This window comes from Stenella coeruleoalba, assembly GCF_951394435.1.
Source record: "Stenella coeruleoalba genome assembly, chromosome: 19".
NCBI lineage: Eukaryota > Metazoa > Chordata > Mammalia > Artiodactyla > Delphinidae > Stenella > Stenella coeruleoalba.
This window is the reverse complement of record NC_137165.1, coordinates 35,346,193-35,361,153: the sequence shown is the minus strand read 5'-3', so window position 1 is coordinate 35,361,153 and position 14,961 is coordinate 35,346,193. Positions and strand designations below refer to the sequence as shown.

At 52.1% G+C, this 14,961-nt stretch overlaps 1 protein-coding gene across 6 annotated transcripts in view; it reads left to right on the top strand.

Annotated features, from left to right (window-relative positions):
* Positions 1–249: 249 nt before the first annotated feature.
* Positions 250–14,961, top strand: part of HNF1B (HNF1 homeobox B) — a gene marked incomplete at its 3' end in the record, with an annotated part of 51,942 nt that continues 37,230 nt past the window's right edge. For 3 of the 6 annotated variants that reach the window (XM_079904957.1, XM_079904956.1, XM_079904955.1), the window contains exons 1-4: positions 250–958; positions 5,551–5,750; positions 10,454–10,640; positions 12,096–12,331. In XM_079904957.1, the coding sequence (XP_079761083.1) occupies positions 615–958; positions 5,551–5,750; positions 10,454–10,640; positions 12,096–12,331 (967 nt within the window). In that variant the 5' untranslated portion in view covers positions 250–614. Of the gene's footprint in view, positions 959–5,550; positions 5,751–10,375; positions 10,641–12,095; positions 12,332–14,961 lie in introns of all 6 variants that reach the window. The other 3 variants (XM_079904954.1, XM_079904953.1, XM_079904952.1) reach the window with 1 other exon arrangement.

The following is a 14,961-nucleotide window of genomic DNA, read 5'->3' as shown; positions in this document are numbered from 1 at the left end:
TCTCTGCTCTTCGCATCCTCCTCCATCTCCTTCTTCCAAGAGCGCCCCAGCTTCCTCCAGCTCTCACCTGAACCCCCGAAGCGCAGTTTCTTCTTCTCTCCGGACTAAAGCCGGACCCGCAGCCGGTGGAAAAGTCCCGGAGCCTTCCACACTAGGCTGCAAGCTACTTGTTTAACAAGTCCAAAGGTCAGCTAAAGTTTGGCTGATAAACAGAACCAGGACAAGAATCTCTTCGGCCCCCTGGCGTGAGTACAATGGACCCTGGCAGCCCCGCTCCCGGCCCGGGTCTCTTGCTCTCCCCGTCTGCCCCTCACGCTCTCCCTCTCTCGGTTTTCCCCCCTCCCCACGACCATTTGCATCGGGCCGAAAGCCGGGCCCTCCCCGCTAATTTGCATATCTTATATGGCCTAATGGTGGCGATCATGGCAAGTTAGAAGTTTTCTGACTCCTCTCGGAGGAGACTCCGGACCCCGGGGAGTAACAGGTGTTTGGAGGCTGAAGGGTGGGGGGGTTCCTGGACTTGGGGTTCGCTTGTGAAACTCCCCTCCACCCTCCTCTCTCGCACCCACCCACCCCCTCACCCCCTCACCCCCTTCTTTTTCTGTCCTTGGAAAATGGTGTCCAAGCTCACGTCGCTCCAGCAAGAACTCCTGAGCGCCCTGCTGAGCTCCGGGGTCACCAAGGAGGTGCTGGTCCAGGCCTTGGAGGAGTTGCTGCCATCCCCGAGTTTCGGGGTGAAGCTGGAGACGCTGCCCCTGTCCCCTGGGAGCGGGGCCGAGCCGGACACCAAGCCGGTCTTCCATACTCTCACGAACGGCCACGCCAAGGGCCGTCTGTCCGGGGACGAGGGCTCCGAGGACGGGGACGACTATGACACCCCTCCCATCCTCAAGGAGCTGCAAGCCCTCAACACCGAGGAGGCGGCGGAGCAGCGGGCGGAGGTGGACCGGATGCTCAGGTAGGCGCGGACCGAGGTGCGGAGTGTGCGCCCGAGACCCTTGAGCCCCCGGCCTTGTGCCTGAGCGACACTGCGCGCGACCGCTCTTGCCAAGCCTGGTTCCCACCAGAGAAGTCCCCCGGGGGGCGCTCCGCTTCTCTCCCAACACCTGGAACCGTCCAAGTCCCTCAACTGGACGGCCCGAGCCCCGAGGCTTCAGGAACGCCTGCCCAGGCCAGCGCCCGGGACCCGCGGGGCCCTCCCGGCCGGGCTGGGGCTCGGCCTGGGAGAACCCGAGCTGCGGGGCCCTTTGCCCGGAGGTTTGCCCACGCGGCGGAAGGTGCGAGTGGGCGCAGTGAAACCGCTGCGATTCCCAGGAGACCAGGCTCGGGCCCGCATCAGCCCCAGGCCAAGCCTTTCTCCGAGGTACCAACTCCGCGGTCCGGGGAAACGCCGCCGGCCTGGGACACGGCGTCCTGCCTCTCTTGGCAGAGGGACAGGCGGCACCCGGGCCGGGATCTGGGGGGCGACTTATCTGGAGTGCGCTCCCATTTACAGCGCCCGTGCAAGACCCCAGGGCTATCCGGAATCCCCAAAGCCCGTTTAGATTCGCGAAAGGAAATGTTTGCACGTTGTCAGGTTAGGGTGGATCCTCAAGCGGCAAAAGAAACCACGTCACTAAGCAAGCGAGGGGAAAATGCGGCCAAGACCCCAGTTCGCAGCGGATTTGGTGGGAGAAAGGAGGGCGTTTCCGGATCTCGCCGCCGACACCCCGGCGTCCCTGGGGAATCCGAGCAGGCTGGCGGGAGGTCTATCTCCCGGCCCCGGGTCTTTTGCTAAAACTCCCCGAGCGGCCCAGGGCTTTGACAGCTGGTTACTAATTATCCAAGGAGCCGAGCGGTCCCCTTAGACCGCACGTCGCTCCCGGCCACTCTGCTTTAGGACCAAGCCCCTCGCTTGGCCTCGGACCCTTCAGAGCCGCGGTCCCTAGACAGGGCCAGGACCAAAGTCGCGCCAGGGACTCGGGCAGCCTCGGTCACCCGCCCGCAGTGGCAGTTTGGGATGGGATATGACCTTGCATTTGAATTTGCTACCTGGGGACCCGGCGGCTTACTCTCTAGCAAAACAGTCAGGGGAATTTCTAGATTTTTTTTACTTCCGGAAATTATGTTGCTACAGTTCTGAGGTTTGAGGTTCTTCCCTCGCGGTTTCGCCCGTGGCGGCGGTTTCTCCCCAGCCGGGGTTAGGGTGCAGGAAGGTGAGAGGGGTCTGAAGAGGAGCGGCTGGGGCGCCAGGGCGGCCCGGAGGTTGACCCGGGCCCGGCGGACCGACCGATCTCCCGCCGCCCACCGGCGGGCCCACCCCCACCCCGGCCCCGGTACCTAGGCCCATCTGCCTGGCCGCAGGCGCCCGCCTTCCAGCTGGGATTTGGAAGGACGTGGGAAGCCCGAGGCGACCTGGGGCGCCCCTCGGCACCCAGCCCCACGCCGGTCTGGACGCGGCAGAGATGTAATATAAACTGCAGCACGTGGAGTTCGGGTGTTATTAATTTATTTCTATAAATCATCAACAGAAAGATACACAAAAAGTCGTGATTAGGTTGAACGGAGAGGCGGGTTATTCATTGGTGAAGTTGTAAACGCGGCGGCTTCGAGGGGGAAGGAAAGCAGAACGCGGACGCGGGGCCGCTCGCTGCTGCCCGAGCACACGCACCGCGCTGCCGGGCCCTCCCAGCCGAGCCCCCGCGCCGCCCGGAGACCCGGCGCCAGACCCGGGCTGCCCCAGGGCCGCCGACGCCGCAGGCCCGGCGGGCAGAGAGCCAGGTCCGGCCCGGAGCCCTGGACCTCAGCGCTCTTCGCTGAGCAGAGCCCCCGGCTCCAGGGGGCGGGGAGCGAGACTAGGGGGCCCGAGACCCCCGCTGAGGCGGGGGGACGCAGGACAGACCCCAAGGTTTCGCTCCCTTTCCCCAGCGGTTGCTGCCTTCCCTCCCCCAACTTCGGGAGTGGCCAGACTTGATTAAAGTAATTTTTCAAGAAATCGCTAGCGGTCCCCAGGTCACTGCACAGTCGGCTGCTGACCGCCAGACGCACGCACTCCCTTTTTGGCCCACCTCGCTCCCCTAAGGCGGAAAGAAAAGAACGGGGCAAGTCACTCTGGGGAGCGCCCGGCCGCTCTTTCCATCTCCTGGAAGAGAAAGGCGAGAAAAGCAGGCCGGGGGCTGCGCGCTGCCGGGTCCCCGGCCCCAGCTCTAGGCTGGCGCGCGGTGGAAAGTTGGAAAGTTGGTTGCTCCCAAGAGGCCGGGCTTGAGGCTTCTTAAAGAAGAATCACAGCGATCTGAGACGGGGTCCAGGACCTCTCTGCTTGTGGGCGGCCGAGGCATTGTTTGGAAAGGAGCGTGCTGGGCTGGCCAGGCGGGCGCCGAGGTCGGCCGCTTGACACCTGCGTCCTGAGCACAATGCCCGGGCGCGCTTCTCCCGTTTTGTGTGTTTATCGGGGTTGGGAACCCCTGATCACGGGCTGTATTTTCAAATTTCAAAACGTAACCGACTCTCGGGGCTCTATCCGGTGAATGCATGAGAATTCTGTGGTCAGAGCTGTAAAGGTGTAACTACGCCATCTTATCCCCAACTCTGGTCCTTCAACGCGGGCTGAAAGATTTGCTATGGTTTATAAGGTCTTACTGGTTTGGTTTTTTTTTTTAAACCTTCCCAATTGTTAAGCTAATTCACTCTTAACAACGGAATCATTCGCTTTTAGAACATTACACAATTTCTGTTAGGTTTCTTAGACACACGAAATAAATACAAGTAAAAAAATATTAAGCAAAACTAAAAAAGTCAACGAATCTGTCGAAGCAGCATTAACTTTTAAAATCCAAATACTTTTTCTAACTTTTGAAGCTATTGTTGGTATCCGTTGAAGGTGTTTTTCTACCCTGAAAATATCTGTGGAAATATTCACCAGAAATAAGATTTTAAATGAGCTCTGATGTTTACACGGGTATGTGCAAAATGTTACATTACTTTCCTCTTACTCAAGGTGAATTCTCCATGCTTGAAACTGGGACGCAGTTCCTCATTTTTTGTTCCTGTTGTTAGTTCATTATTTTGTATTACATGGAAGTACCTTTATAAATACTTGAGAAATATATTAAGCTATATGTAATTAATCTTTTGTTTGTATTTCTCAAAACATGTCTATCAAAGCCCGTGTTTTCATAAATTTAATATTAAAGACTTGCTAAAATGATCACAATTTTTCAAATGCTTACAAAAATCTCAGTTTAATTACTGGATTTTTAAAACTTCATTACACAAACATAACTTTAGTTGACATGTTATAGATACCATTTAGAAACAAATCGGTTATTTCATTTGCAACACTGTAAATGTTGCTTTTCAGCATTGTGTTTTATTACCTCTGAAACTACTTTTTCCCTTCACTTTTTTTCATGTTCTGTCAGGCTATTATATACATCAACATACAGTAAAGGGATGCTGGGTTTTTTTTAAGTTAAATATGTAGCTGCATTAAACGAATAGTATGTGGATGTATTGTTTCTTGAATATTTTTGTTCTATACTGTGCACTGTTTTCTTAATTTCTGTTTTCAATTATATCTCTCACTTTTAAGTCACCTATTCAATACGCAAGAAAAGATATTGGCAAAGTTGAAAACATTTGGAATCAATTCAAAGGCACTAATACAGTGTTCTAAAGAAGCTTTTTGCATTACCTGTGTTTATGAGAAATGTAAGCTCTTATCCCAAGTTTAAAATTTACGAGAAAGATTAACTTCCAGACACTCTTACCCCGTCAGAGGAGAAATGTAAGAATACAGGAAAACATGGCATTTGGAATCATTCATATCTTATTCAGAAATTGAAATTATTCTCCCTCCTTTTGGTCTTATTTGAGAGGCGGGGCTGTGAAGATTTTTTTTTTTTTTTTAACTTTACTGGCCTCACCTCAGTGCAGTGATTCTTCAGCCCCAGGGGGGAACATCATTTCTTAAAACTTTTCTGAAACTCTGAAAACTGTTTAACATTTGGCTAAGAAGTCCTCCTTGCTTCTCAGGAGGTGGACACAAAAGTTTTACTCCTGTTTTAGAAGACAAGAAACGGAGACACCCATTCTGAAGGAAAATAATGGGGGGGCAGTCCAGGTGAATTTAGAGATTCTGCCCTCTGTCATTGTCGGATCAGCCAGCCCAGCCCCAAGCTAATGGCACCTGCACTGTCCAGTGGGCCTCTTGCCTTTGTTTAAGTCTCTCACATTCCAGGAAAGTGAAGGAAAGCAAGATAAAGCAGGAACTTCTCTTTCTGCTTCCCCAGAGACACTGCTGGGGTGCTTTCCCATTCCTGAAGCAGGGAAATCATCTTCCTCTTTGCCCTCCTAATCTCAGATGAAAGGGATGGAGTACACTATATAGGAGCTTTCATCTCCTCTTTTGTTTAGGTTCTATTTTGGCCTCTCCCCAGGATGTAACTGGGACAGGAGGAGAAACAGGGGAAGGTCAGAGTTTTCCACAGAGTTTAGGTAAAACCTCTAGAAAGAGGGTATTTCTCCCCGACCTCTTCTACCAGCATCCTAACCATCTGCTTATCTGTCTAGCGAGGACCCTTGGAGGGCTGCCAAAATGATCAAGGGCTACATGCAGCAACATAACATCCCCCAGAGGGAGGTGGTCGATGTCACCGGCCTGAACCAGTCACACCTCTCCCAGCATCTCAACAAGGGCACCCCTATGAAGACCCAGAAGCGCGCCGCCCTGTACACCTGGTACGTCCGAAAGCAACGGGAGATCCTCCGACGTAAGTGCTTTCATCCTGCCTCTGCCTCAACCAGGAGTGACCTTTGCCCTAACTCTGACCCCTGTGGAATGCCTCAGTTTCCTCTTCATCAACAAGGTCTGCGTAGCGCTTGGCAAATATAAGGAAGCTGGCATGTGGATTTGGCCTTCAGCGCTGCTGTACAATGGGTCGACTTATATCATTTTCTTCTCCCACGATCCCCTAGTACCCAGCCAGTTGCTTTGACAAGCCCTTCAGTGTGTGCAGTGCACCTTGAATATTTTGGTCCCTGCTTCCAACATCTTTCTCTTTGAAACCGAGTAGGTAACAGTGGAGTATCGTCCCCAAAGTAAGCCAAGCATCTCCCCTTGATACATGACCATGGGTCAGTTTCCAAGGAAGACATTTAGTAGCAATCAATAACATTGATCACTATTATCGTTATTTTCCTCCTCTCTGAAAAGAGTATAAAAATTAGAAGGCATTTGTATATATAGATATATTCAGAACCCGATCCTGTTATTTGGGGGGGTTGGGTAGGGGGGTGCAACTGAGTTCTGAAGCAACTTAAGATGCTTGCTCACATTTACCAAAATCGGTGGAGTTTTGAGACCCCCAGCCGGTGAGCCTATCGGATGGAGGAAGAAGTTGCTCCTGGCTAAAGCAGGACACACTAAAAGCATCTGCATTTGCAACTCTGACCCATGAATTCTTGTCATTCCCATTGTCATTCCCCAATTTCCTTTTTGTCCCAAGATTTCTTCTACCCAATAACACAAAGATTTTTGTTTTGAAGTCTAGGGAAGTTTGAACTGCCTTTCAATGATAAGAGTATCAGTGACCTACTGTTTTTACTTTAGGAAGGTATACTTTTACATTACACTTTGATTATTTCGATCCAGCCCTTTTTCTAGGAAAAATTTATATGAGCTTTCACTCCTCCCACACACTATCCTCTGGGCGGTGGGCTTCTCTGTCAAGATATGAGTTTCTACCACTTTCTGGGCTGGGTTTTTCCCCTCTCACTGGAGGGCTACTTTTTAAAATCACTCTTGTTTTCTGTCACACACTGACCTGAAGTGATTGTTTCAGTATTTATTGTCTCAATGTCTGTGGGCTGGAAAGGACTTCAAGGTGGAGGGAAAGGGTTTAAGGGTTCATCTCTTATTGTCGCGGTTTGCTCTTTTGTTGGAACCATTAGATGGGTAGGTTAGAAGCAAAGTGAGAGCTCTTTGCTACTGAGGGGAAGAGGCCCCTTTTAAACTCTGGGGTGATCCACCATCCATGGTGACTAGGTCTTTAAGGATTTGTGTGTCTGACATGAAGCAACTCCCTGTAATTCCTGGAAAGCCTAAGAAAAATTTTTCAGGAGCCATAGTCTCCAAAGGCCAGAGAACCCTTGGGACACAGCCTCACTCCAATACAAGCCTCAGGCAGCATCTCCAGTTTGAGCTTCCTCTCTGCGTGCCATGGGATTTCCCTCAGAAAGGAGGAGGACAGCCGGAAGCTTCTAAAGAGACAAAAGTCCCCAAAAGTTTCTCAAGATGCTTGAGAATGACATTTTGCAAAAATGTATGACAGTCTCTGCAAAGGATTTTAAAATTATTATTATTGTTTAAAGTCCCATGAGACATAAAGCTTACGAAGCATCCCTTCATTCTGTAAATATTATATGAGCACCTATGAGGTGCCAAGCACTTGCTGGGCTGTGAGATACACACGTCCTTTTCTCCAGGGATTTACAAGCTAATGAGGGAGATGAGATGTTTGAAAAAATAATGACAGCTGCTTTCTAAGCGTTGTTATAAAAGTATACACAAGGGGCAGCAGAGGAATTGCTAAATTGCCTAGAGACATCACGGAGGGCTTCCTAGAGGAGGCGACATTTCAACCAATTCTTAAAGGATGAATATAAGACATGCACGCCTGGGATAAAATATAGGAAGTGAGATGAATAAAAGAGGGACACAAGTGAACGTGGCAAGTGGTGAGAGTGGGGAAGATAAAAAAAGATGACACGTGATAAATTTTCTTGAGAAACTAAAAATAATAAATGGTAATATTCATGAACCCATCTATGCAGATAGAAACTCCTTGTCCAGGCAGGCTCCTGAGCCTGTAAAGAGGTTGCCAAAGCCAACTGCTTCAAGTTAATTTTTATGGGCAATGAACATTTTCTGTGCCCCTCCCCCAGTTAATCTGGAAGGAAGTCGGGGAGAGTTGGTGGTGGATGGAGGACATGGGGGAGTCTAGTTCTTCAAAACAGGCAGCCAGCAGCCAGAGGCAGCCCCCACAGCGTGGGCAACTGCGGGCATGTCTCGCACCCACCACAGGCAGAACTTCAGGAGTCAGTTCAGTTACCTCCACCCAAGGCCGATTGGAAGGTTTTGTGGGTGTGTTGTTTGGGTTTTGTTTCAAGCGAGAGGCGATGCAATGGTTATGAGTTTAGCGTCTACAGGTTGGGTTCACGTCCTGGCTCCCGCCCCAAGCCCGTGAAACTTTAACTGGTCTGAACCTTAATTTCTTCATCTGTAAAATGGGGATAACAATACTTCTTGCACAGAGAGGTGTGAGAATTAGATGAAGGGATACATTTGGAGGATTTTGTATAATACCTCACTGTAGAAATGGTTCAGTAAATGTTCCCTGTGATGACATCTGTTCACATCAAATGAGGAACCTCATACTGATCCTGGGCCCTTGGGATCACCCATACTGGTTTGGCTATTATTCATGGTAACTCCACAGGGCCACAGGGAGGAGAGGAGTCACTGAGACAGACACCCACTGAGCAGGGGACTTCCTTCTCCCACTAGGATCCTCCCCAGAGTCACTGTACTTAGATGGCTGCTATGAAGACCAAATAATACAGGACGTGTAAAAGCACTTTGAAAAGTGTAACTTCCGTCGGAACTTGGGTGATGGTCATTATCATCGCCGTTATCCTGACCAGGGGCAGATGTTCTAAAAGACTATTTAGTGCCCGTAGGTCTTCACCCAGTCCCATTCCACAGGCGGGAAAGCTGAGGGACCAGGAATTAAGGAACTTGGTTGGGGCCCTACATTATTTCATTGAGTCAGTAACTTCCTGCCAGTAAATTTGGCAGAGACATTCTCAGGTATCTAAAGGGATTGTTGGGAACCAGTGAAAACAGAGCCCTAAGTGGCCTGAGAATCATCCAAAGTGGGCGGGGCCCAAATCAAAGGTCCCAGTGACACGTTCAGTCCATCTACCTGGGAGACAGCTCGTTAACTTGGCCGACTGGCAACTGGTTAAACAAAGGCCAACACCACCTGCGTCTGGGGTACAGGCTTGTTAGGGGCCCACTGCTCCTTGTGATGGACCAAAATGGAAGCGGATCCTTAGATGGTAGTAAGTTTCGCATTGCTGGAGCTGGATGGGCTGGAAGGCCACGTGGTAGGGTGTTGTGGACGGGATTCAAGCACTAAGTAGTGGCCTGACTTTGGACCTTGAGGATTTTCTGAGACCTGTGAGGATGACTCCAGGAAACAAGAAAGAAAAACATCAAGGTCCAGAACCCAGGGACCAGGAGTTAGGAGATGAATCTGTTACGTGTCCTTGTTCAGCAGGGTCCTTGGCCTCTATGCTTGTTCATCTGTAAAATGGAATTAATCACCCTGATGAACCCTTTTTAACGCACATGTGAGGAAGAGGACAACGGGGCTACCTCTTCCATGAGTAAATATCAAATCTCATTGCAACCATAAAGGCTAGGAAATCACCACCAGGCAAACTGCCGTCTTCCATTCATTCATTCAACCAAAATATATTGAGGGTCACAATGTGCCTGGGTCCTGGGAATTGGACTGACAAGGGACATCATGCCATCTATATTTACCCTTCTCCAACTCATTAAATGCCACTCCCAGGAAGGTCCTGTGTTTGCTATCTCCTGCATTTCCCATCTTTCAAATGTGAGGGCAGGTCTGTAAGACCTTTCCCTCTTGGGCTGTTTCCCTCCTAAACGGACCCCTGGACACACACACACACACACACACACACACACACACACACACACCATTGCCTCCGAAATGATCTGAGCTCTAAAGAGCTTCTTCTCTTTCCAATACAAAGTTCCAGTTATATTTATTTCAAAGCAGTAGTCAAAAGATTTGGGGTTTGGGGTTTTTCAAAGAGCATAACATTATAATGTTGATCCCTAGGAATTATGAGGAGAGCGGTGGGGGGAGCTATTTTCAGCCTCTAAACACTTTGTCTAAGTGCAGATTGTACTTTTGAGCATTTTTTCCCCTAGACCCGAGACTTGATGGAGTTCATCTCCTTGACATCAAAACACAAGAGTTCAGGATTCAGAGTGTTGCTTCATGTCTGAGAGCCAGTGAGCCAATGAAATAATAATAATAATAAATTGTCCTGCAAACAATGGTTGGCCACGTTTGAGCTCCTCCAAAGAAAGGAAAGGGGTGGCTTTGGTGGGGCCATCAGAAGTGGGCAGTGAGGGGCCTGAGCCGAGCCTACCCCCTGCGCCCCCATCCGCAGTAACAGCAGGTCCCAAAGCTCAGGGGAGAGGAATAAAGGTGTTTGTTTCCGTTGGTCTATCTGTCTGTGTGTCTGCTGAGTGAAGGCTACAGACCCTATCAAATCTACTCCTTTCTCTTTTCAGAATTCAACCAGACAGTCCAGAGTTCTGGAAATTTGACAGACAAAAGCAGTCAGGATCAGCTGCTGTTTCTCTTTCCAGAGTTCAGTCAACAGAGCCAGGGGCCTGGGCAGTCCGATGATGCCTGCTCTGAGCCCACCAACAAGAAGATGCGTCGCAACCGGTTCAAATGGGGGCCCGCGTCCCAGCAAATCTTGTACCAGGCCTACGACCGGCAAAAGAACCCCAGCAAGGAAGAGAGGGAGGCCTTAGTGGAGGAGTGCAACAGGTAACACCACCAGAAGCTCACCCGAGCAGGCAGGCAAGCACATGGACCCGAGCTCCATCCCCTCAGTCCTGGAATGTTGAGACATTAGTTATCCAGATAAGGGGCCAAGTCACGGTTTCCCAAAGTGTGTTCCATGGAACCCTCATTTCAAGCCATTAATAAATCAGTTTGAGAAGCATCATTCTGCATACTTCCTCTTAGGGAGTTACGACATACATTAATATTTTAAAGGCTGCTCTGGGAAGTCCTGCAGTCAAGAAACCCACTTCACTTTGCTGAATTGGTTGTTAACCATGGGAGGTCTCTCTGTGGTATACCCCTATGAACTATTATCCCAGAGAATGCTGGAGAATGCTGGTCTAAAATATAATGCCAGTGAAGGGAGAATCATGTGTTTGACCTCCCTTACAGACCAGGGAAAAGCTATCCCTTAGCCACAGACTGGCTTTGGCCTTGACCAAATGTTACACACATTGGTTCAAAGGAAACTTAGCAGGAGAGCAAGAATTACTCAGATCTTCCCTCCACTCTGCCCACACTGATTAGAATCCTTTTCGTAGAGTTCATTTGTTCTTAATGACATGGAATTTTAAAGAAAACTATTAGAAATCCTCAAGATATCTTTTTGCTTCATTCCTGCCCCATCCTCCCTGACTCCAACCTTGACTTTTAAAAAATCTGCTCTTTGCTCTGGTTAAGACCTCTCTCTGGGCTGGACTGGCTCTGGCAGTGGGAGGATACAGCCAGGGAGGTCAGGCTGGGGAGTGGGGAGGCGAAACGATCCACCCATACATGTCACAGTGTCCTCAGCTGTGCTCTGGCCCCCTGCTGATGAGAAGGACCCCCCAGTATCCACTGGTGTCTGAGAATCTCTCTCACGCCTGGCACTGGGGTTTCATCAGCAGTTGATAAAACTCGAGACCAGCCGTCTTTTGCGTGGCTTCATTTATACCTCACCCAGCCTGCCCCTTGGAGGGGGTTCTGCTGTGTGAATAAGGAATCTCGCTTCCCTGGTACCTGTGTGGGATGTCCAAACCCCAGAAGACCAGGAGTCGTTCCAGGGTGCTTTGGAAGGGCTTAGACAGAGCCGGGAGCTTGCCTTTTGTAGGGTGGGAAGAATAACCACATCAGGAGGAGTCAGGAGGCCCACCTGGACCTTCTCCCTGAGCTGCCTGCCCCACGGCTTCCTCTCTTTTTCGGGAGCCACACCAGAGGCTGCACCCCTGACTCCCGGGGCAGCGAGCCTGCTCCATTCCTGTGTTCCGCCCCACTCCTGCCATCTCATCAGATAACTACACGGGCTGGCCTTTTCTCAGGACAGGCTTTCCCCCACTCTATCCGTGGCCTCTTCACCCTCCTTGCCAAGGCCCCCCGTGATTGTGCGTCTGGGGCAAGACGCCGGCGGGCCGGCCCCAGCCGCCCTTGCTCACCACCTCCCCTCCCTCCTGTTCTCAGGGCGGAATGTTTGCAGCGGGGTGTCTCCCCCTCCAAGGCCCACGGCCTGGGCTCCAACCTGGTCACTGAGGTCCGCGTCTACAACTGGTTCGCAAACCGCAGGAAGGAGGAGGCATTCCGGCAGAAGCTGGCCATGGACGCCTACAGCTCCAGCCAGACGCACGGCCTGAACCCGCTGCTCTCCCACGGCTCCCCGCCCCACCAGCCCAGCACCTCCCCTCCCAACAAGCTGCCAGGTAAGCCGGGCCCCAAAGCCTCGGCGACCAGACCCTCCGGCTTCTCCCCACGGCTCTCAGGGTGTCTCAGAGGAGGCAGTGCTTTTGGATGGTCCTAGGGCTGGCCTCCTCCTGCTGCTGGAATATTCTCGTGAGAAGAGCGTGTGGCTCTAGTTGGGTTTGCTCTAACTCCTCGCTCGGCCTCCGGGGAGCCCTCCGCCCGCCTCGTTCTTCTGCAGGCTCCTCTCTCCTGCCCTTGCGGCTGCTGACTCAGCGGGTCAGGGCCGCCAACGGATGAGACGGAGCAGGCTGCCTCGCGGGTGTGCCGGTCCACGCCGCAGGCAGAGGGGTCGCCCCTCCGCCCCATCCAGGTGCACCCCCAGGGCTCTGTCCAGCTGCAGCGGGAGGAGCCCAGGGCCCTCTGGGGAAGGGCCACTCTGCTTGCTGGCGTCTGTGCTCCGCAGAGTTAGGGCGGGGCGGGTCACTTGGAATCTTGGCGGCGATGAGTTGGACACAATTGGTTGAGTACCTGTGTGTGCTGCCGTGTGCCAGGCCCCCGGCCGGGATTAGGCGCCTCTGCTCTGGGCTGTGGGCTTGTCAGGATGGAATCCTACACCTTCCTGGTGGGAAAGCACCCCCCTAGGCTGAGGGCTGCCTCGGGCATAGGCTGGGGATGGGATGAGTACATCTTCCCCTGGGGCTTCGTCCTCCCAGGAAAGCCGGCTTCCCGGAGTGCATGTGTTTACTGAGGTCAGTTTGGTGCCTGTGTAGACAGACTGCGGCACAGCCTGCTGCCTGCTCTGGGGAAGGGTTTGCAGAAGGAGAGCCGAGCACCATTTCTAACTCGGGGGACGGCTCTGAAACTGCTCGTCCCCTCACCTGCTGGTTGCCCTTCTGATGGGAGAGGCCTGAGACCTGGGCGCTGACCTAAGTGCTGGGGGCACAGGCTCAGAGCCAGCAGCTGGGCCGTCTCCAAGCATCTGTTCCACACTGCACCTCATCCGCCCAGCATGACCCCTTCAAGTGTCTCTGGGAGCCTGCTACTGTCCAGCGCGAAGCCTGGGGGGCCAGGGAGGGGAGCTTCTCTGGGTCCCGTTGCCACGGAAGGGGAGGGCTCAGCCACATGAGAAGAAAGTTGGGGTTACTCTTGAGAGGGAGACAAACCTCCAGATGAACGCTGGCCTGACACTGGCAAAGTAACTACCCCTGTGCAGTAGTAATCCCTGGATCTGGAGCGGGGAGCTCCCGGGGGGCGTGGCTGGGGTTAGGGGCGTTACTGAGAAGACAATGGCTATTGTGCTGGGACCTGTGATCTCCACACCAAAGTCAGGGAGCCTGCAAGCCAAACAAAGGCCCGGCAGCTTTCTGACAAGCTGGGGTTGTGGTGAGGTCACCAGGCGGTTGTTGGCTTAGGCATTCTGTATGGTGACAGGAGACCCGGAGAGGCGGGGCTGGAGGGGCTGGAGCAGGTATTAGGGACAGGGCAGGGGTCGGGCGGGAAACACGGCCCTGAGACACCACCGAGTCCTCTGAGGAGGCGTATCCCACTGGAAGTGGATTCTCTAGGGTCCCAGGAAGTCGCAACCATTTTATAAATCAGTGAATATTAGAACCGGGAGGAACTTGGAAGAAGGAAACTGAGGCCCAGAAAGAGGTAGTGACTTTGCAGAGTTCCACAGGGCGACGGTAGCAAAACAAGGGCTAGAACCCAGGCGTGCCGATTCCCACCCTGTACTTTCCCGCAGCACAGACAGGCGCTGAGTCTGGGCACCACGTTGGTGATGAGTAAGACACGCACGCGTCTCTGCCCCTGGGGGCTTATGGTCTAGTTGGGAAGACCTCCTGCTGCCGTAGAGTCCCTAGAACTGGCTGGGGATCAAGGTTATCTTTGGGGAGTTTGTGCGTCTTTCTAGCAATTTATGGAGCAATAATTATGGGCCACTGTGTATTTTCAGTGGCTACCTTCCCTTCTCCCTTAATTTTCATTCAGGGTTCATCAAAATAGTCCAGGGACTGATTCTCTGGACTTAGTTTTGAATCCTGATTCTAACCTGGTTCTAATTCCCATAACTGCAGTGTGGCCAATTCACATAACTTCTCTGAGTCTGAGTTTCCTATCTGTAAAATGGAGATATAGTACCTACCTCATAGGGGCCATGTGAGAATTAAACGAGAGAGTGTGTAAACACCATCTTTCCCAATAAACCATAACTACTATTATCATTACTATTATCACAGAAGGCTAAACAAGCGGCAGTGGAAAGAGTGACGGGCAGTAGAAATCTATTTCCTTTTCAATTTCATACACGGGCGTTGTTCCTAAGAGGCAGTGAGGTGTGTTCTGGGGCTGGGGTGCAAATGCTGGGATCAGGCCCTGGCCCCCTCGCAGACTGCTGGTGGAGGCAGCGCATGGGTTGTGACAGGCTCCTAGGGAGTGCACCCAGGGCCAGCCTGACGGCAGGGAAGGTTTGATCTGAACTTCTCACGATATATTTCCCAGCACGGTCCCTACAACCAAGGTATGGTCTCTAACCAAGCCCCAAACCTACCTGGATGCAGAAAAGGGCTCTGTGGTGGCCGAGGAGAAACCAACAGCCCGAGTCAGCACTAGCAGCCCCTAAGGCTGAGCTGGGGAGATGAGGTCCCCACCC